Source organism: Pelecanus crispus, chromosome 5 (assembly GCF_030463565.1).
Source record: "Pelecanus crispus isolate bPelCri1 chromosome 5, bPelCri1.pri, whole genome shotgun sequence".
Lineage (NCBI taxonomy): Eukaryota > Metazoa > Chordata > Aves > Pelecaniformes > Pelecanidae > Pelecanus > Pelecanus crispus.
This window is the reverse complement of record NC_134647.1, coordinates 67743739-67767637: the sequence shown is the minus strand read 5'-3', so window position 1 is coordinate 67767637 and position 23899 is coordinate 67743739. Positions and strand designations below refer to the sequence as shown.

The following is a 23899-nucleotide window of genomic DNA, read 5'->3' as shown; positions in this document are numbered from 1 at the left end:
ACTGTCGGGCTTACTGCATCAAACAAGAAGCTGTACAGGTCCTACAAGTTCTAGAGATCAAATAATATATTACATTTTATAGATACAAATTATATAATATTATCTCCAAAACCAGAGTCTTCCCATCTACAATCAGCTGAGACACCCTGAAACTCTGAAGAATTTGTGACATGATAAACGTTTCAAAGGACAGGGAAGAGGTAAAGGTCACTTACTTTCCACACCTCCTGGAGAAAAAGCGACGGAGAACCAAAACTGAAATTGCACAAATAAATGAGCATGCAGGGGAAACTGAAGTACATGCGCAGAAAGAGTAACTGGATGCTAGCATTAGATTTCCCAGTACCCCCTTTTGAAGATCAATGCTTTTTGAGCACTTGCTGAACACTGAGTCATCACGGCTGTCTGAAATAGCCTGAGAATGCCTAGTGAAAACTCGTGCTTCAGATAGAACAGCAAGGTTGGGAACACACAGCAACGCTTGATGATGATGATACATTGCATCATTTGCAGTCTCACAGCTTTGTGTTTAAACAAAGACTATATTCAATATTTTGTTTGGAACGTAAGACCAACCTTCCAAGTTCACAGGTGCAGCACACACAAGGTGCTCAAAGCAAACAGCTCCCAAAGATGGGCTTAGGACTAGCTAGTGAAAGACCGCGGAGAATTTACCATTTGGAAAGCATGCTGCAGCAGATGAAGGTTGTCTGTAGACACTTTTGCTGCTAAAAGCAAACAAAAAACCTCTGAAAGCAATCCCAAAAGCATCATCTAATACAAAAGTGAAAACATCCTTTGTTTTCAACATAACTAATATGATTTTAATTAGGAAATGTTGTTTCCTGTAATCGAGGATCAGGGTAATAAAATTACAAACACTACAGCCTTGTAGTTAGCCTGCATGTCTAATTCAGTCTGTATGAACAGCTCTCCCATATTATAAGGCAAAAAGTTGCCAAGACACTGCGTTAAATCCCCTTTCCCATTAGCGGAGCTGACCTTGCACATAAGCACAGTAATCTTGGCATCCACTCAGAAAACCTCCAGCCTAGGACTTTTCCTCTCTTTCGGGAAAGTCACAAGGCAACAAGTTATCAGCTGTGTTTATTTTTTTATTTCCTCACCTCCAACCCTGAGGAAGGTGACTTTAAGGGATTTAAGCAGGATTCTTATTTAACCCAATATGTATACAGTTTCTTTTTGTGCAACTAATTCCCTAAAATTTAGTGACTTCTTTTTTTAAAGGCCAATTTCAATTTCTTTGCAGATTACGGAGTCTTGCATGCTGGGATGAGGGTACTTACTAAGCATTAAAATAGTGCAGAAAACTGGCTTGTGTTTGACTGTCGCACTGAGAAGATCACTGGCGTTTGTCAGTTGTACACAAGCTCGGTAGAGGTTTTTCTCTTATATGCAAAAAGCAGTTTTCGTAGCTGTATCAGCCAACAACACTCTTGTTGCAAGTTGGTTTTTGTAGGGCCAGAAAGGATTAAAAGTTAAAAACATGCATCTGATGTCATTAGGTCACAAGGTAACAGTGAGAAGTACTTCAACTCGGGATTCATCAAGAATTCATCAGCAGCTCAGGCATATTGCTTACCTGCTATACTGCATCACATGATTAAGTAATCTCCTATTACTTTATCACATGTATTTATATTTATCCTTTAACCTCACCCTGTTTTGAGAGTCAGTCTAGGAAAGGTTAATCAAAAAACTTACTTGAAAGAAAAGTGTCCCCACTGAAAGGTTAAGATTTCAATCACATTCTAAATACAAAGCCTGGGATTTATACCCATTTCACAACACACATATGCAAGATGAATTACTTTAAGTTTGTGATAGAACTGGAAGCGTACTAAGCATCAGAGCTATTTCAGGTGATTAATTTATTCTCAAGTTGCATGAGAAGAAGGAAGTGCTTCTGGTATGAAAGAATAAAAACATGGTCTACCAGCACCATAGGACAAAGTGGGAAAATGTCTTTCTAGCATTTCTATTCTGAAAGTTGATATCTCCTTATCTACAGGAGGGAAGGAAAGAGTTATCTAGTGCAACTGAAAGTCTTTACACACAGTACATTCGAAAGCTACTCTTTAGGACAAATGCTTGCAGAAAAGAGTTTGGCTGAGCAAGTCAGAAAATTAATCCTCTGGAAAACAAATCCATTGGCACAACTTCACTAACAGTAACATCACGTTTAAAGAATCCCCGTTCCTGTATACTACTGAGACAGCTGGACAACAAATAGTGCTCCAATTTCACTAGGCTATATATTTCAATGAATGCAAGATGTTAAGTGACCTAGAAACTAGTATCAGATTTGTGCTCAAATTCAGTTTCTTTATCCTACTTTTTGCTTCATACTTCAGTGGTTAAGCAATTGCAATCAGGAGGAAGAGACAGGCATGTGGCAAAGACAATACTTGACAGTGATAGTACCATTGAGCTAGGAAACCTAACGTGCAAAAAAATTAGTTTCTTGCCTTTCCTTGTGTCCTTATAATGGTCACCATAATATGGGATTCTCCTAAGACTTTTAATTCAATGCCTAGAGATATACACACAGTGGATTCATCCATCAGATTGAAGGAAAACTTGTGAGGGCGGTACCATCTCCTTCAACCTTCAGGAGCCATCCAAACTTAGATCAAGGTAAACTCTCTCTTCTTTTTTAGCAATTTCAAAACTGCTGCTCTCCTGTAGTAGAGAAAACCTCTTGTTAAAGTAGAACAGAAAGCTCAAACTTTCCAGGCAGCATAGGGTGATACACTCGAACTGCCGTTTTATGTGCTTAATGGGATTAATCCTCTAAGCACAATCCAAAAATAGAGCGTGGACAGAAATCATGGTCTTCTCTCTTCCCCAGCAGATAAGCATACATTCTACTGTTGACACCCAAAAGACCTTCCTAAATAAAGAGGTCATATACACTGTATCCTGTCTTAGGACAGACAGCAACATTACCAGTTGCACAAAGGAGGAAAAACTTCCTGTAAGGTTGGTTTTTTCGTGGTTCATCAATTAGTCATCAGGTCTTTATATTTAAAAAACAAAAATCTTTTAAATTGTTTTATATAATCATTCATTTTATTTACATGTCCTTAAAAGTTTTCATATATCTGTGTTTGTACAATAACATACATTATGCACACAAAATATTGCTATAATAGAGTAGCTGAAAGACCTATTTTTCCAAAAAGCTGTATTTATATGAATTAATACACCTCATTTTTGCTGGGCCTAAATATAAAAGACAGGTGATAAATAAAATTAATACTATTATATTTTATTTTTAACTACATTATTTTTTTTTTTTACATTATAAAGTAAGAAAATTTTTATCTGTTGACTGCAGCTTCAAGAACTACATGCATTCTTTTGGCATTCAGTGACCTTCCGTCCAAATTTCACTCCTTACAGCATCCTGTAAGAATCTCTGGGGACACTCAGAGAGATGCAAGCCTTACATAATGCTAGCTGCACTACAAACACAAAAATTTAGCTTCACTTGTAAAAAGGAACAAAGAACATATCAATACAGTATTTTGCAAGAATTTACTCCATTCCAAGAGCTAACAGGCTGTTATAACTGTAAAGTGATGTATGTCATACGTACCTGGCAGTTCCCTAGCAAACTAAATAAGTCATCTTACAGCCAATATTAAATTTATACTGCTATAGCTCAGACCTAAGTGTTAGTTACTATAAATATACATTTTAAAGCAGAATAATTTTTCCTTGTACTTTTATTGTTTACACACCGCTGCCATGCTGAAGTCCATAGCAAAAGAATATTCTTTCTTTTAAATACAAAATAAAACTTGTTCTCTCAGCAAGAACACACATACCTGCCGATAGAATTTCTCATACACAGGATTTGCACTCGATAACTGTAAAAGAGAGAGAGAGAGATAAAATTAACACTACAGATCCATATTTCAATTTCCCTCTCCCTGGATAAATAACAATATAAAACACTTTACTGGTCTTCAAAGAAGCATTAAGCATTTATATAATTCTGTTTATTCTGTAAAATGACAACCACTACGACAGCTCCTCATGCTGTAACTTTTAGAAGACCAACTTCTTGTTTTGATGTCAGTGATACTAACCACTATCAGATTACTATCAGACAGGTCACCAGGTTAGGCAGTATGAAACAAGAATTCTTAAGCAAGATCGTCTATAGGTAAAAGAAAAAACTTGAAACGATACAGGCTAGGAAGTGCACTCTAATGAGTACAAAGCAATATAATTTTAATTCGTTATCCACTGCATCATTCTTTAGAATTTAGTGTCATATGCAACTAGCTTGTAAAATTTTCAGATATCCACATTAACTCCTGGATTCACAACTAAATCCACAGCAATTAAGAGAGAGTAATATTTTAACTTAGGTTTTTGTAACTTGAATCCTTGCCAGAGATAACTTGTGCCTTAATTCCACTGTCATCTACCAGACATTCAGTGCTCGCCTAAACTTTGGTGGACAAGGATAAAACAGCTTCTTTGGAAAAGGTCCTTTCTTTATGAATTTTTTAAAATCATTCTTAGAAACTGGAAAAAAGCCCAAGGCATGAAACCATGCAAAACCTAATCTCTTGGCCTACACCAAATACCCTTGCCCAAGAGATTCCCATGTATTGTTAGGGTTACCTCTCTTCCCCAACGTAAAAACAGGCACAAAATCAGACACTACTTTCATGAAGTGTATGTTGCCTAAACCAAAGATTGTGCATGACCAGATGCATTTATGCAGAGGATAACCCTACAATTATCGCAATGTGTTGCCCTTGCAAACCCAGCTGGAACAACCGAGCATAATACAAGTTAATTACACAACACATACTAAAAAAACCCCAAACCACATAACTTTGAATATCATTCAAAAATAGAATTCTCGCCCTTGAAAGGAACATGACCTTAAAACTCAAGATTTGCAGATCTTTGTACAAACCGAATCCAACAAGGTAGCTTCTTTGGCTTTAAAATTTAGGAGTTTGCATTGAAATATGGAAGCCAACAGTATTCTAGATGTTGTCAATCATACAGCTGTAGAAAACACTTCACTACAGCACGTATATGTGGTGACAGCTTAAATAAAACCACACACATTTTCCTACAGCAACAGCTAATAAAGTTGCTCTTTTGGCTAAGCACTTAGATGTTCACAGGTGCCAATTATTGAAGAATATTAAGACAGGAAGTTCGGTAGAAATCAGGGGTTTAGTGTGATCCCGTTCAACTACAGAAATTGTGCAGTATCATCAGAACATCCTGAAAGATAAATTATAGAGAACAGCTAGAAATAACAGGAGAACTTTCATTCACACCTTGACATCTGCTTATTCAGCAAGTACACTGCCCCAGAGACACTGTTTCTTCGAAGAGCCACATGGCATTTCTGATTCTCTAGGTGGTTTGTTTGGGGTTGTTGGGTTTTTTGTTTGGTTGGTTTTGGTTTGTTTTTTTTGGGGGGGTGGGGGTGGGGCGGGGGGGGCTGGTGAGTTTTTGTTTATTTATTGGGGGGTGGGGTGGGGGGGTGGGAAATACCTCTCACATAGCCAGACGTTAAAAATTACATATGCTGGGAAACCATCATTGGTATTCACTGCAATACCTCCATTTATATAGCTTAACCTTGCTCTGACTTTGCTCTGGTACCCAAAGATTCTTATTATTTCAGCCATCAACTAAGCAGGCATTTACACATCCCTTAAAATAACCTGATGAAATCTATTCAAGTTTTGCCAGACCTCTAACATAACACCAATATAACAAACACCACTTTCAATCACTTTCCAGCATGCTCCAAAACATACTATATTTTCTTAACTAAACCTCAAATGCTGTACCTACCACCTCAGCTACACTTTAAATAGCAATCTAGAGGGGTAGTTCTCCTAAACATTCAAGTATTTTGCTTACTAAGTATTACTCCATTATAATGTAAAAGTATAGGCACAGAATCAAATTAAAGCTATGAGCAGAAAACTAGAACAGAGTTGGCCAGTGCATACGCTAGAAGTATCACTTCTCATGCATCATCCCTCTTGCCCAATATCACCCTTTGTTCAGCCAAATGTTTCATTATTACAGCCAAACCGATCATTGTCACTCCTGGACAGGAAACATTGTGTTGAAGTCCTGCAATGAAAACACGAAGTGCAAAACAATCTTTTCATTCAGTACTTAGAGTACAAGCCAATAATTCTTATTTATTTCACTAGTGTTTCCAATATTCATTTTAACATCAGTATCACTGCAGTAACTGGAATTTCCTGTGACGCCAAATAGAATAATAGTAGTAAAAAAAGTTTCCCAGGCTATTTTACTAGTAACAGACTTGTTTTTCTCCATCAAAGTATACCCCATATTAGAACAACAGATACAAATACAGTCTAGGATATTCTTCTGGGATAAGAAGAAAAATACTGCTCAACATCTTTCAAAGCGCTGCTGTAGAATTTACCTGGCAAAACTCTTTTTATGGCATTTGTAACAACCAATTGCAGAGAGTAAATTCAACTTGTTTTCAATGAAAAAAGGAGGGAGGGAGAAAAGGTCAGATTCCACAGTGTACAAAAATAGAAATACATTATTATTATTATTACATTTAAAAGTTTATCACTTCGTAAGAGTAATGTCTGTTCTAGTAATTACAACCTTTGTTACAAACCTATGAACTTTAGAATACTAACCTAGGAAATAAAAAACACCTTCAGAGACACACATCTTTTCCATCTTCTGTTGTCAATCAAGCCTTTATATCCCCATGTTCTCATCCCTCTGGCACACTCACATTCAGGTGTAATAAGACACTACTACCAGTCTTTCCACCCCATCCATCCACAACCTTCCTTCGCACAGAAAGTTTTAAAAAAAAAAAACAAACAAACCCAAAAAAGCTGTCCATTGAAAAAAACAAAAATAACTTTCCCCTCCAACCCAAATGAGATAGAAGGGGAGAAGCAAGCTATTCTGTCTTGATTAAAATCCAAAACTTTGTATTCTATCATGATGCAAAGCTCTAGGATTCATTTTAAGAGTTTCCAGGCCAAATGACACAATGTGGTTGTAAACGTTCTTCACACAGTCAGCCAGCCAAAAAGCAGGTAAGTTTAAGGCAAGCTGGTTTTCTTACAATGCTCTTTCCAAACAATAACAAACTTGTCTCTCTTTCCTCTACTGCTTTACTGTCTGAAGTATACCACTTTCCATTATACAACCAAGCACATTGCCCACAGCAATAGCAAAAGTAAAGATAAGAAAGTATTTACTATAAATTTATATACAAATATTATCAAGTACTTCAAAATTCGGCACTTTCATTCCTATTGAACAGCTGACACATGCACAAAAACTCTGCCATCTTCTCTTTGCATAGATGTCTGTCACTGCATAATTAAGAATGATTCAATTTAATTTTCAAATCACTACAGGAAGCCTCCACCATCTTCTAATCAGTACTGAACAAAGCCTGTATAACATGAAAGAGTAGCTCCACTGCCTTTTTAGACGCAGCTACTCTCTAACATAGTTGATGCATAGCAATCAAAAAAAATTAAGTTCTATCTGCTTTAGGAGCAGTCAGCCCCCTCCATACACACACATACACGCATACTCAGATTTCTTCATCTTTCACGAATTACAGAAAGAACAACAGATCTCTCACTTCAGTAAAAAGAACAAACTAAGATCTTAATTTTATCATTTTGTTGATCCCTAAAAAAAAAACAAAACAAAACAAAAAAAACAACAAACCCAAAACACCACCCAGAAGTTTGCCAGGGATGTCAAAGGCTTCAGCTCTACATTCTATATAACATTTATATTACTATGAGTGTCACTCATACTGTAAGTATTTGCATCCTACATATTCCAGTAACAAGACATTAATCCTGGTAATGCATGCATTAGACAGGCATCTACCTAGCTTAGCCTCAGTTGTAATATTCAGTGCTTCCCTTCAACAACAAAGCACAGTAGTCTGGACTCCACGACACAATACTGAAGTTTAAACTGACACTTGCAGCTAATTGGGATACAAATTGATAATACATGACTGTCTCGTTTACCAAAGCAGCTCATAACTACTTTAAGATGACTACCAGATTTTTCACAAAAAACATTTCATGACATCAGGAAGACTAACACAAAAAATTATCCTTCCTGTTCTCCCTGAATATTTCTTTACAGTCCTTCCTTGAACTGAGAGCTTCCCCCTCAATCACACATACACAGTTTTTCAGAATAAACCACAAGTTCCATTTTCAAGAGCAACAATAAGTTTTTGAATGTCCATATTACACCAGCTTTCAACAAACGTATCTTCCCCACTCTCAACATGCACGTTCTGCATCTTCAGTTTTCTGTTCCTTCCTCCCTAAATTAAACAGGCCACATGAGCAACCTTCCTTGGAAGGTCAAAAATACAACTCCTCATATTGGCTACAGCTTAATTTGAGTTTTCCAACAACAGGTGACAATTTGCAAGATAGGAACAGTTCCTTCTCATTGATGTTGCTAGCTTATCTCCAAACTAAAGGCAACCACAACAAAACATTCACTTGGCAGAAGTTTCCTTAAAAGTTCCCTATTAAATTCACAGTTATGCTCAGACCATAACATTTAGCGAGCAAATGCAAGTGGCCACGGGGTGTTGCAGAATGGGTTCAAAATGGGGAGATAAAAGATACTTCAGATTATTACTAAATTGGGGGGGAGGAGGGGAGATAATCACCTTCATTTTGCAACACTCTTTCAAGCATACTTGGTATACTAAATTTTGCTACAGCTAGATGGTCCTCAAATATTTTTATTAATCAGCTAACAGAATACAATTAGCACCAAAACAGTTTTGATATTCAAATAAAGGATGCCCAGCCCCCTCAGACACTGCAGCTGCATAGTCATCTGAAAATACCCTAGTCTCTTTTGGAAATACCCAACTTCCTAGCCACCTTAAATCAGTCAAACCAAACATGGGAAGGGGAAAAGAAAATTCGACTCAATTGTGAGCTTGACTGCAGGTTAATATGCCTCTTATTCTCTGCATGTGGTCTACAGCAGAAAGTACCAATCTGCATACTTTTTATTGCTGGTGTTAGCAACTGATCTAACTGCAGCCAGTAACTGTAACCCCCACCCTCTATACCATCATTTTCACTTCCTCATGTTCATCTAAACAGATTTAGAACACTTAACAATTTGGTATGACTTTTCATCACGCTGAAATTCCAGAAGTTAGAACCTACATTGAAGAAATTATCTTTAGGCTTGCTCGACTTTCTAAGATGATTCTTAGGCAATGCAAGGAAAAAAAAAAGAAATCCCTCCCCCCAAATAGCTTCCTCAATTTAACCACTGATATAAGCTGTAGTCACAATGGTTTTAAGGATACTGGCAATTTTTCTGCTTCTGTCAACATTATCACATTTGTATTCAGTCCCCCTTGCATGTGACCAAAAAAGTAAATAAATTCTACAATGAAAGGATTACACAGCCTGTAAGCAATAATGTCTTGCTGTAGAACACACCAAAGCTGACACTCCTCCCCTCTCCCCAAATAAAGGGCCAGAACAGCCCATGCCTTTAGATCAACAGAATTAAGGCTGCTGGTCTGTGAAAACTTTTCTCCTCTTCAGTGAGATGTTTTAAACTTTTTTCTTTTGCTTAAAGACTGTTGAAAGAGAGACACAGAAAAGGCTAACCTAACATTCTTTAATATTAAAGCAAGCTTTCACAGAAGGTACTATACTTCATAACTATATGTCTTTAGACCTTTAAAGACACATTTATTTTCTCCAGATATTTGAAGTTCATCTTTTCACTGAACTATCCTTTCTTTCCTTGAAATAGTTCATGATTTTTTCAAAAGTAAACTATGTGAGTAACTGCAAATTAAGCAGCCTTGCTGCCAACTTTTTAAGTTTACCTTTATGTGCTTAAGTGATTCATGCTTATTTACCAGCTTTACTTTCTGTAAATGTGACAACTGATTATCGGATTGAAGCATCCCAAGCAGGAGCTTGTGCACCGACAGGCTTATATCAGGCAGGAATGCAAATTTCTCATGTCACTGCTAAATGAAACAAAAAAAGTACAGTTTATTAGCTACCAAGTTTCTAGGGAATAAGAGGTAATCCCAAGAGTATGAAGCAATTCTACTACCATCAGGAAAAAAAAATGCAAGCAACAAAGACTTAGGCAAAGTGAGATCACCCGGGCACCAAACGATGCCAAGATTCTCTGAGTTTTAAGACCATCACCTGCAAAGCTCTTCGTTATTAGGCACCTGTACAGGCAGTATGCAAAAACTGTGTCCCCATACCATGGGGCCCACCAAAAAAAAAAAAGTCAAATGACTTCCAAGCAGTATCTTCGGAGTTAAGTTTCTATTAAAACAGGAAATTGAGCGCTCCCTTCCAAGCTAATCTTCTTGCACGCTGCCCATTAGCACGCCGAGACTGTCACCTCCAGAGACTCACTCCATGCCGTCTCTCCCCAGGCTGCGGGCTGCAGAGCCCCCGGAACGAGCCGGGTTGTGCCCGCACAGACCCCGGGGCACGGCTACCCAACCCCGAGCTATCGCCTTTCAGGCCCTCAGCGAACGCTCCCCTTGCCTCCCGGTTCACCACCTGCCTTCAAAAATCTACGGGGCGGTTTTGGTTTGTTTTTTGGTTTTTTTTTTTTGTTCTTTCAACCAGGCGCCCCGTGTCTTTATAGAAGACAAAAGACCACCCGCGATTACAGCCGCCGCAGCCCGGACCTCTGCGGGCTGCCGGGCGCGACCGCGGCGCTGCCGGCCCGGAGGGCCGCTCCCCGGCCGGGGGGACGCCTGCGGCCGTGCCCCCGCCGCGCTCCGGCAGGCTGGGCTCCCCCCTCAGCCCCGGGCAGAGGCACCTGCAGCCGGGCGGGAACTCGTCGCACGGCCGCGGCGCCGCCGGGTCGCGGCTCGGGGCTGCCCGCCCGGCCGCCCCTTCCCTCCCCGGCACAGACACGCCCCTGCCGCCCGCCGCGCCTCAGCCGCCACCTGACAGCGCCGGCGGCCGTTAGCGCGGCCGTTAGCGCGGCGGCGGGCACACAAAGCCGCGCCGCCCAGGGGCCCTCTGGGGCGCACCGAGCCACTCCCCAGCGGCGTCGCGGCGGCTCCGCCAGCCGCCTCAGAGCGGCGGAGGCGGGTCAGCCCCAGGCCCCGCTCCTGCCCCGAACCCCCCAGCCCACCCCCGGCGGGCGCCGGGCCTCGCAGCCCGCCGGCAGAGGCGGGCGAGCGGCGGGCAGCCCCCTCCCCGCGCGGAGGCCGGCGGGAGGTACCTGTGTCAGGGAGAGGTGGGCGGCCATGCTGCTTCCATCATGCACCGGCCGGGCCGCAGGAAGGACGCGCCGCGGCCCCGGCACTCGCAGCCCAACTTCAGCAACTTCCCCAGCCGGCCCCGGCCAAAACCCGGCACCGGATCCCCGGCCCGCCCGACGGCCGGAGCCGGAGCCTCCTCCGCCAGCACACGGCAGCGGGAGCCGCAAGCAAAACCGGGCGCCGGAGCACGCTCGCCGGAGCCGGAGCCGGAGCCGGAGCCCACTCGAGGCAGCTGCAACAAAAACCCGGAGCCGGAGTTCTTGGCCTGATAGGGCGGCCAACGTCCCCGCTCCCGCTGCCTAGCCTTTCCCTTACCTTCTCCGTTGGCCCTGCTGCTGCTGTAGACGCTTCAAGCATTTTGACGGGTTACATCCCCTCAGTCAGTCACGACACAGGTGGGGGACGTCCCAAAGAGGAGGTGCAGCAGGTCTGGGCTTGGTTGCGACAGGATTGGGCGCGGGGCCCGGGAGGAAGCGGCGCGTGGGCCCAGCAGGATGCGCGGCCCGCCGGGCCCCGCCGGCCTGGGCAGCAGCGAGGGGCGGCCCTGCGCCGGGCCTCTGGCCTCGCCCCGCTCACAGGAAACCAAATGGCCGCTCCGGCAGCCCCTGGGGGTACGCGGCCATCGCCCCGTCGGGCCGACTGTGCGCCGTGGGACAGTACTGCGGCCAGTGGGTCTGCTGGGGGGGGGAAGCAGGAGACAGGGGACGAGCAACCCTGATGCAGGAGAAGTCTTCAGGCAACACAGGCAGCAAGAGAAAGGGGAGCAAGCTGGAGCGGGAGCCTACCGCACCGCATTCTCCTAACCCGTGAGGAACGGTTGTGTACACACTGGCTGAAAGCGCTGTTCGTGTCACCACGTATCCTCCTGCTCGTTCTCCCGCTTAGGGCTCCAGCTCCACCCAGGCAAAGCTCCCCCGCCACAACAGCGCCAGGGAGCCGGAGAGCGCGAGCTGCTCCGCCTGTACCTGCTCGCACCCACACACGGGCGATTTCAGCTACTATTCCGAGCTCTTTGCACTACCACATTGTACCTGAGTCACTGAGGGCAGAGGGAAAACGTTTCTGGTTTTTCACTTTGCCCCAAGATGGATTAGGCACAAATTTAGACTTAAAATACGCATTTGGACCAGTAAGAGGAAAAATTACCTGGAGTCATACTTGATTATTGGAAAGGTTTCACAATGTGCTTTGTTTTCTTTCTCTGCTCTGCATTCTCTACCACTCTGCATTTTTTTTGTCCTCTTCATCTCAGTTTCATGCTTGTGCTAATGCGCATGCCCCACCTCTGCATCCTGCCATTCCTCAGCTGGTAGTCATCCTGAGCTGCTATTTCTCATCTGACATGAAACGTGTGGGATCCCTCCTTCCCACCTATTCTCCTATAAAGGTTTTATAGAAGTTCTGCTTTACCGACCTGTTTCTCAGCCATTGTTTCATCAAGAAAAAGAAGATACGGAGGGGAAGAATATAAAAACCAAACAGAATAGATATAAAAATATGCACACCATTAACATACTGTCACACCTCTACTCCACCTCACGCTCCTTTCCTCCTAACTAAAATCCCTAGAAAACAGCACAGGCTATTATATTTCTAGGATGATTTTTTTCTTTTGTGATCAGAACTGGAATACTATCCCACAATAATTAATACCTGGAAATTAAACCAGAAGATTGTAAAACTACAGCTGTGTCTCTTGGGGACAGCAGTATTTGAGCCTGTTAATATTTGGGAGGGGGCCCCTCAGTAGAGATTTGGAGGGCCTGGGTTTCTATTAACCGCCATGATCTTGCATGGATGCCCTTTGCTCTGTCAGTTGTTTTCTCTCAGTCTCCTCTCCCCGGGTGAGGAGAACAGCTACAGCTTGGCAGCAGACCTGTGGCCTCTCAGGAGAGAGGTTACGCCCAGGCTGATGTCTTCTTACTGCAAAGGGAAAGAAAATGCAAAACAGGGTAATGGGACCTGGCTCTGGAGTTAGAGGCTTGATGTTGAGAGCTGTTGTGAGCAGGATTTTGTGGGCAGGCTATCTGACTCGGCAGATGTGTTCTTGCTGCTGTTCCCTTTCTCTCTGCTGGGTATTGCATCACTGGTTCAGGACTAGACCCACAGCTGCAGCGAGGCTACTGAAATAGGGGTGTTGAGTCAAGGAACACCAAGGACTTGTACGGGTACTTGGTTCTTCCAGCAGAGTGCTTCATGCAGGGCAGCCTCACCCAGAGCACGATTAAATGTCCCATGTCCCCTCTGAGCAGAATGTGCTGTCCAGGAGGTATGTCTGCTCTGGCCGAATGACTTGCCCCTGACGGCCTGACCTTCCTGAAGCCTCTGGGTTAGAAAATAAACACAACAAAACCCACCATTTTGTTCCCTCAAACTGTGAAGCGCACAGCAGTCCGCTGATCTGGAGAGCCTCTTCATGCTGCTGTTGAGCTCTCCTAAGCAGCAGCAGCAGCAGCAGACTACGAGTCGCACTTGCTGCTTAGGAACTAGCAGGCAGTGCCAGGTACGTGGTTACGTACCTTCACGCCCTGGCCATGCATATAGCACACTTGGCTGCTCTGAGAGGTGGATGGACTTTAAAGCACATGGTCATCATGCATGACCACTCTGTGCACAGTCAGAGTGCAAGGTTTGCTCAAGGTAACTACTGTGGCCTCTGCAAATTAAAATAATGAGTTCCATTCAATCAATGCTGGATTGGTGTGGTCACTTAGATCTTTGCTGTTGTTGAGCATTCTGTGCCTCCCACAGACAAACATTGTCCTGGATGCCTCCAACCACCTGAGTTAAAACAACTAGCTCGCAGCCTCAGACATCTCTATAATTACAAAGCACTTGTTAGCCTGCTGACAATGAATTGTTGTACTGCAGATTTGTATGAATCTAGAATGACAGCTCCCAGAAGGAAATAGCTATCTGCTTCTAAGCTGGAATTGAAATGTCATCTCCTGACACAGGGTCATAAAATTGGACTTCGTACTTACTTTCTGTCAAAAGAAAAATTAGGGCTACTAAAATTTACCCGAAACCATCAGCAGGTTTGCAAAACAATGCCCTCCAACTACTTTCTTGGCTTAGCCATAAGGAGCTCACTAGAGCTTGGCTAGGGTGGAAGAGCTCCTGAAATCTGGAACTGGGGGACTTAGTAAATGTACCTCTCCCCTTGTTTGCTCCTCAGTGGAAACCCTGTTTTTCTGTCTGTCCCTTTGCTGACCCCATGAATCTTGGCCTTTTGCGATATCTCCTGCACTGAGAATCGTGTAGATGTTAAAGGGGTGGTGGGATTGTGTGCTGAGTTTTTGGGAACGCTTAAGAACATAAGTAAGTCAAAAGGTCAATGAACTAGGTAAAAACAGTTTCATTCTATACCTTCTCACAGTCAACGTGAATCGTGCAATAGATGTGTTTATCTGTAATCTGCTCTGTAATAACTGCTATATGTTCATCTATTTGTCATAAGATCCTCTACTACAGGACACTTTTGATACCAAAAGGACATGGAGAACAGTATTAGCATGCTATTATTTCTAAGTATAATAGGATTTTCTGTGATTCTAAGTACTGACATTTTGGCAAATGGGTACCAGATCTCAGTGCTCCTTATTGTTTCTTTAAAAGTACAATGCCCGAAGTCTACACTGGACGAACAAGTGACTACTAATAAATCAAAACCAGCCAAATGGCTTGTGAAGAATGGGGCTTGCACCACTGCAGCTACAATAGCAACAGCTTAACCGTTTTGGTGCAAATCCCCATTGTAAGATACTGTGTAAGTGTATAAAGTGACTGGATCTAGTATAGTTGACTTGAATTTGAAACGTGTGCTGCAGCAAGACAGTGTAGAAAGGCCTTATACAAATCAGAATCAGACACTAATGGTCTCTATGTCTTATAAATTATGAGCACCAAATATCCTTGTTAGTAAAGCTAATAACATTTTAATCATATCCACTGGTCTCCCTGGAAATAACATCTTAATTGTCCATCCCTTCCTTTATTATAGCTTTGTTTACATTATGGATCAGCACACAGGAAGTCCATTATTTTTCCAAAACAACATGTAGGCATTTAGTATAACTTGTTCTCCTCGTTCTAGGAAAAGTATTATTACAACCCATGAACACTCAGGAGGCTGACTAGAGGAATGACTCACTCCTGCCTCCTGCATATCTGAACATGAAATGACATACCCAGCTTTCTGGAATTCCAGGGCGAAGCAGGTTAGTAACTCCAGTATTACATATACAGAATTAAAGATCTAAACGTCAGAAGGATTAAACTGTTTTGAGTTTCACAGAACAAAAGGAACCATATGCATGAACACACAAAATCCTGGAAAAAAAAAGAGTTACTATCCTACAATCAAAGAATGAAACGCAAGGGAACCGGCTCACAGTTAAACGGAGACTGTCTTATGTTGCACAGGTTTCAGAAAGCCAAGTGACAGCCGTGCTCCTGATACAAAACAGCATTTTCCAACACTTAGATTATTGAGAGATCCCTCCTGAGAAATGAGGAAGGTCATCATACAAAACTCCGATGACCTTTTGGACTGAAGGTACCTTTTATCAGAAATCTCAGAGCACTTTCCAGGACTAGTAACACAAGTTGTTTTAGGAAGTCACAACTACAGGCGTGCCTTTAACTAGAAATACACCCCAGGATATGCTTTGTGTGCTCTTTAAATGTTACACAGCTGCAAGTTTTCTAGATGTAGGGTTACTGATAGGCTGGTATGTTTTAAGGCCACAAGTGACCATTATAATAATGTACCCTGGCCTTCATCAGATCTTCCATAGAGATCTGCTAATTTTTTGCATAAAAGTTGTAATGTGTGAGTCCTACAGCGTATCTTCTAGGAGGATGTCTAGCTACTAGAGTATGTACACTGATCCTTATGAAAACTGCATAGGAATAATCTGCTGATTCAACTTGTGCTGTGCTCTTGGCTCCTCATGGGGGTTTGCAGACTTTCAAAGTTATAGCTGCCTTGAAAGTGTTTTAAACTGGGTTGTGGGATGACCAAATTTATACAAAACTGTAGCAGTATTAAAGAAGCACAAACTAGGATATTAAGGTATCTTTGTATATTTCTTCATCTGAACAGTGTTTTCTGTTCAGATGTTCAGAAATACTTGAATATATCTGCATTTAATTTCTTCATCTGGCAGTCTTATGTCATGCAAGATGGAAATGGAGTACATTATAGAATAATTGTACCTCTTTGTTTTTGTAAAAGTATGTCATTTGTATTGCAACTATTCAGAAACACAAAGGGCAAAACTATTTTTGAACTATGAGAATTAGAAAGAACAATCTTGAGTTTTTATTAAGCGATTGGAATATTACAGTTGATAATAACCTGAATAAGGCTTGAGTGAATCTCTTCAAAACAATTACGTTTGATGGAAGAGTTGGCAAGCTTAAAATGCAGCACTAAAGACCCATCTATGCCATTTTAAAATATACACAATTTATCTTTTCATTAAGACTGTAAGCATATTTTGTCCAGCTAATTCGTATGAGCCAATTTCATGGGGCTATACCTTGTGCCCCAAAAGAGTTAGAGAAAATGTAGATATATACAAGAGCCCAAACTGACCTCTTTATAAACTAGATGGATGACACACAGCAGAGTGACATTTTTCACATAGGATTTAGTTTTTAATTCAAGATGATATTTGAAACCCAGAAAAATCTTCAATAGGCACTAATTTGACATGTCCAGCTAATATAGCAGTTGAAGACTCAGCCGTTCCTTGTACAGCTTATATATGCTCTGACAGAAATAGAACAAGCGATACCACTGCTCAAATAGCAACAGTCTTCATTATAAATTAAACACATCAATATTGTAATGTGTATTGTATATTTGACCAAAATGAGGGTTGAAGACTAATATGTTTACAAAGGAGTGGGCAGAAAGGCTTCTACCAACAGTTTCTTCCATTCCCTTTTTCCTTAGGCATGTTGTCTATACTGTAAATCCAGGGAATGCATGGCTTGGCCTTTCTGAAACATTTACAAGTCTATTATGTTTTAAGTAAATAGAAAATATATTAAAAAAAAAATCTACACACTGAATTCCCAGCATTCCCCTAACCTAGAACTGATTCACTCTGCACTTCACAAAGATTATTAATTCATTTCAGAATTATAAGATACATGAAGTAATTAGGTAAAAGAGCATGTTATTGACCATTTGAACTTTTTTCTTCTCATGAAATGGTTTGTCTTTAAGACAAACTCATGACTATTTCTGGCATGATGCCATTTTTATGGCATTACTGTAAATCTTGATACTAGCAAGTGTTTCTGCTTGAGACTTTCCTTTTTTGTATTCCTAATTCTTTTTATCTTCTTATAAAGATAAATATCTTCTTATCTTCTTACGGTCTCAATTTTCTTTCATTTTCATCTCGTCTTAATTACAATCATAACAATGTCAAAATGGTTTGGAAATTATGAAAATAAAGTAACACCGATGTAGTAATGTTGGTCATAAGACAAAAAACTAACTTTCCCAAATCACCGTAGCCTACTACCTGCAACCCAGTCTTCATGCTGAGCAACGATTCAGGCATTAATGCAGCAAAACACTTAAAACACATGCTTAAATTCATCCTTATTCAGGACAACACGACATTTGCGTTAATTTTACACTAGTAGTTAATAACTTTCCCAAATTTAAATAATATTCTGCTTGGTTTCAGCACTAACTTCTCTCATGTATGTGAACTACAGTGACAAGACCACTGGTGACAGAACAGAGATCTCAGCTGGGTTATAGTACTGTGACTGCCAAAGGTACAGTGAGCACATGAGCCATGAGTCAAAAGCCTTAACAATAGTGGAAAATCAATCGTATTTGAAAAGGCGTTAAATGATTTTGTCTTCAGAGTAGACAAGGACAGAGATGATTCGACCATGTTAGTTAACCATGATTAAGCCACTTATAAAACTGTGCTAACTGAAATATGTGTTTTGATGCCTTTGTTGCTATGGAAAAGATCACAAATTATTGACAAATCTAGTGAGAAGCAAGAGCAAAGCATTACTTGCCTACATCTCTATCAGTCCTGTGTGCCGTAAGGGAGACTGCAGGTTGCACTTTGTGAAAGCTATCAGATACCATATTGCTGCATTCTTTCTGCAGACAGAAGGAATTTGGTGTGAGTCTGCAGGAATCTCTACAGATACTCCTTCTGCTGCACTCCCCCTTCTCAGCAACACAGTCCTGCTGTATGTCCATAAATGAGAAACTACCATGTGGGATTATTTTTGATTTACAGCTCTGTAGCAGGGGGAGGAATCCGTTCTGTTACTCGTCCAACTATTGCACAACACCAGCAGGCAAAATGTTCCTTTAAATGCAAAACATACAATCCCACTGGTGTCAACATGTAAGACTGAGGAATGTTGCCTTAAAACCTGTCTTTGTTTTCTGGACTCCTGAACTAGTGACGTGTAATTAATTTTTTTCATTCTTCTTAATCAGTTTGGTACTATCAATAATAGTAATCTAACTTGACTGATGAGATAGCACCTAAAATATTTTCCTTTATGAAAAATGTTTTAAATATATACAATAAATATCACTACTAAATATCAAAGACTGAATATTATCTCATTGCTGTAAAGTATGGGTGCAGTGAATAGTTCAAAATTTAACATATGTTCTCGTTTGATTGCACACGCAATGCAACTGAAACATGAAATATCTTTAAAGATTACCAAATTATTTGCTTAATGACTGATGTGTTTTCTGGTTTGTTTTTGTTTTTTTAAGATTAAGTTGCAGATGTAATGCAGCAGTGATTCAGCCTTGATGGAACTGTTTAAGGTATGCGCATGACTGATCAGATGCAAAAGCGCATTAATTGAATTTGACCTCCATCAGTTGACAAGGACTTGCTTACCTCTGTGCCACCTTACGTTTCTTTCCTATTATCTGTAATAAAAGATATTTCATCGGCTTGACCTGTTGTGTTCAACAGATGTAGCTACAAAAGTCTGGTGACCATTCATAAAAAAAGTTTTTTTAACTGAGTTTTAGTAACAATTAAAGCAGCCATGGAAAATACTTTCAGTGTAATAATCACTCTGACTGTGAAAACTCCCTCATGGATTTCAGTAGTCTCACAACAGCTTTTCAATCAAACTTGTTCAGTTTACAAATAAAATTACATTTAAAAATATTCTGGCCTTAAAAATGCACCCCAGAATCTGAAAGACAAGCTGAGTTAACTCCTGCTGTTATTAGTAATATTAATTTAAATGAGATGCACAAAAGCTAAGAAGCAATTGAAGAATGTATTGGTATATTTATGCATACATATCTATATGAGATTACCAAAATTACTGATGATGATGCACAAGTATCAAACCAGCCAGATTTTCAGATTCCCATATCAATTTAATTTGTGTAAACATGACAAACAAATTTGTCCTTCTTTTGAAAGAGAACCCCCCCAAAGTGCTCACAAGACAGATAGATACGATGTATAAAAATGACACAAAGAACACTGAGGTCCAAAAGAGGAAAATATCGAGGTTTTAGGTATAAGACAGAGCAAGAAGCCATATAGGTAGATGAGTTTTGCAGAAACAGAGGATGTGTTCTGCCTAAAAGAATCCCATGATTCAAAAGGCATTCAAATTACATCAAAAACTGAAACATTCTTGATTGTCAGTCTCTTCCTGTTTACTGAAGAGATATAATTTGTTCCTGTTCAAATCAAGTTTACTCTAGTGATTTTTACTTAGAGAAATATTTGTAAAAAATTATTTAATTAATTTTGGTCTCCTTTCCTTGTGATAGCTCTAGATGATGGTAAATTACATATATACAGATGAGCATGAGAAAAAAATACTTCAAAATCATCAGTAGCACTATTTAGTTACTGTAAGATGAATATATAGATGAGTTACTTAATTTAACTCCAATTCTCCTAAGTAGGGAATAAATCCAAGGCTTAAAATTAGTTGTGGGTCTCCTGCATGGGACTACAGAACAAATCCATTAGCTAGATGGCACAACTCTCAGCCCAAAAATACAAACCATACAGGTACCTTGTAACGATCAAGGTCAAGAAAACCTGTATTACTGTATTTATAAATACAGGTATCTGCTGTTTATTCTTGATTTTCAGTATCCTTATTTTTGTAGTTGGGATTCTCAGGTATGCAAAATGTCTGTTAACTCTAAACAACAAAAGTTTGTGACAGGCCTGGATATCACAAAGTTTATTGTATTCAAATAAAAGTCAACATAATATCTAATTCTAATAATTTCAAATCCCTTCTTCCAGTATATGGAGTTCCTACAATCACAACTTAAACATCTACAGTTATCCTCAGTATAGGATTGAGACTTGCATTTACAGAATAATTTAAAAGATTAAGTGAGTTACCAATATTGTCACACAGACACAGGCTTTGAAAAACCTTGGTGTGCTAGATCTCTGTCTTCTGCAAAAATAAAGCACAGGAAACAAAGCTGATATGCATGGCATCTCAGAAAGAGTAGTTACTAATTAAAAGAATGAGATAGAAGACCTGGGGGGCATGGTGGAGGTCTTTGGGGTTTTTTTAACTGTATTTATCACGTGCATTGGACAGCAAATGGGAGCAGACCCTACACCCAGGCTTTTTTTGCTGCCAGTGAGGCTTGACAGGGGAAAAGTATCCAGACATTGCTTCAGGACATGGATGAGAAAACTTTTGATCAAAGTCTCTGATAGAAGCACAGAAGCTTGGATCGCTTCCTTGGGTCTCTATATCACTTAATAGGTATGTTTCCAGTCAAGTACCTGGGAATTACTGTATTTTTAATCTAATTCCTACTTCAAGAAATGTGGTAGAGACAGGACAGGGGGCTTGGCCTATATAACAACTGGCACAGACGAGAGCCAGCCAGATGGCATTAGTCTAAAAGAGCTCTCTTGCCCAAAACATAGCACCTACATCCTTGGCAGATTCTAAAACCAGCAGAGAATCTCTCTCTCTCCCCTTTATCATTATCATACAGCTGACTTTTTTACATATCTGCAGTTCTGTCCCCTGCCCTTGTAGCTTTGTAATAACTTAACAAATTGTTCATATGAGAAAAGCATTTATTCTACTAACAAGATTGAAAAAATGTAAAATTTTAATTAGCCTTTTTTTTCTTTCAGGTACCTCATTTTGGTACCATTACTGAAAGTGTTCACCAATTCCTGTAGCTCTTTTGGGATTGCTAATTTAAGAAGTCATACAACTTAATACTTGAGTAAGCAATGTAATATAAAGATCTATTTTTGATCAGATGAGCAGATTAAATATATTACAAAAAGTAAAATTCCTAAAATTTTAGATGTGCAAATTGCGCCTATACAATTGTTTGATTAAATGAACTATATGTGCTACTTCTAGCAGGAAGAAATATTTCCAAACACCTCACACGACCTAATATCTTAATTAATTGAATAAGATCTACCCAAACAATATAAGAGATCTACATTTGGTCAACACTCTGTTCACAATTTATTATAAACTATATTACTTAAGTCTGACCCTCATCACCAGCGGACTCAAACTTTGCTGATAATGCAAACAATCTGGGGTATTGCTAATGTGAAAACCTATAAAAAGGAAACAGAATAATCTAGAAAGAGGATCTATGACAGTTACATTTATCCCTCAAGTCTCCTGGCTGGGTCTAGATTTACCGTTACTTCCATCACTGCATTATGTGAGACAAATTGCCTTCTCTCATACAGAACTGCACAACCGCTACCCAAGTCCATAATTTCAGTGTATTCCATGAAGAGAAGATGGTCTTATGTCAGTATCTATTATGTGCTTGTAAAGAAATCTCTTCCATCTCCAGCCAGCACATTATTCAACAGCTGCAACAGAGCTGCACAATGCTGGTGAGAGGGAAGTAATGTGTTCTACTGAAAAGTGGACAAGGAAATGCCTAAAACTGCAAGCTGGCTGAAAAAAGTAAAAGGAATTGAGTCAGCTTTCTGCGGAAAGGAAGGAATAGGGAGGGGTGGAACAAGCAGTATACTCTTCCAAAAAAAAAGTGTGCTCACAGCAGATAACGTATGAAAAAGATAAGTGCTACTAGTATGCCATAAATAATCTAAAATTTACCTAATGCACCATTAAAGTTTATGGATCAAATCCTCTTTCTTGGCCAAGATGTACTTGCATAAGAAAGGTTCTCAGAGAGTTGGTTATAGCTTTCTGATTCACTACCCAGTTCATCTCTAGTACTGTGATGGGATCGGAGATGGATGATTCAGTAAGAGGGAGCCAAACTGCAGTTTCTCTACCCTACCATCCCTTTAAGACACTGTTTAAATGGGCTGTGAAACTGGTTACTATATCAGCTCTTAGACCCATTAAGAACTCTCCAGTCTGAAAGAGAAATTGCCTAGCTGGGGACCTTGGGTGGTTTTCTCTTACTTTACACTGCCTGAACACTGTACAAGGGACACAGGACGGTAAGTATGGCCTAAGGCTTTCCACTTACAAATTTCCTCAAGTTTTTCCAGCTGTACGAATGCTTCAATTTCTCCAAAATAAACAGAGTTTATTTAGACGTATGATTGCACATCCATGTTTACAGATCGCTAAACTCCAAATCCAATTCAAATTTCTTGTGTTCGGGGGACCTGTATCCCCGGATGCAATGTGCCCTCTGAGCATGTATAATTTGAAACAGATGGCTCAACAGATGAGCTGCCAAACACACAAGGCCAATTCAAATGCCATCCAAAAGTAAAAGTTAAGTGGGATAAAAGTTTTCCTTGTCCCACTTTAGATAAACAGCTACCAAGATTTTATCATACATTTTCCAATTTTTTGATTTTTTTTTAATAAAGCTCCAGCCTCTGGAGTTAAGAGCTTGCATGGGTTATTTGAGCTTTAATTTAAAAAAGCAAACAAGAAAGCAGCAAAATATAGGACCTTGCTTGAAGATGTGAACCCTGAAGGTTCAGAGACCAAAATTCCTTTTTAACTTATGCGTTGGTTGGCAGGGCTCGAGCACAAATAAATAATTTAAAATGCCTGGAATATGAAGTCTACTGATTTCCCATTTAAACAATCTGATAGAGGGGCAGCTACCAGAAAGTTCTCCCTAGCTTGTAACACTTCCTAGCCTTTGCACAGGACCCCCTGCCAAAAACTTGGTCCATGGCTTGCCTAGGTGGAGGCATTGTTCCTGCCGGCATTATTATGCCTTAGGCAATGCCTTCGCTGTAAAGTAAACCTGATTTAAAGCTACCACATGTCTTGATTTTCCCAGATATACTGGTTTTTTTCCATCTGGATTTTTTTCCTGAGGCCACACACACATCTATGTACATCTATATCTGTCTATTAATCTGTCCATCTCCCCAGACCCTGTATCTAGTTGTCTGAATATCTTAACATCAGGAATCCTGACACAGTACATTCAAAAAACCCAGAGAATGGCAGATTGCATACTGCAGAGTTTCTCTGTGCATGAAAAAAATCAAACATTTCCAAGAAGTAATTACACTA

General features: G+C 40.4%; 1 protein-coding gene across 1 annotated transcript in view; it reads right to left on the bottom strand.

Annotated features, from left to right (window-relative positions):
* The window catches only part of EPS15 (epidermal growth factor receptor pathway substrate 15), a 51037-nt gene extending 39652 nt beyond the window's left edge, over window positions 1-11385 (bottom strand). Inside the window, exons 1-2 of the mRNA XM_075710467.1 lie at window positions 11323-11385; window positions 3855-3896 (exon numbers count right to left, since the gene is read on the bottom strand). Of these exons, the coding sequence (XP_075566582.1) occupies window positions 3855-3896; window positions 11323-11349 (69 nt within the window). The 5' untranslated portion in view covers window positions 11350-11385. The remainder of the gene's footprint in view (window positions 1-3854; window positions 3897-11322) is intronic.
* Between the last annotated feature and the right edge of the window lie 12514 nt (window positions 11386-23899).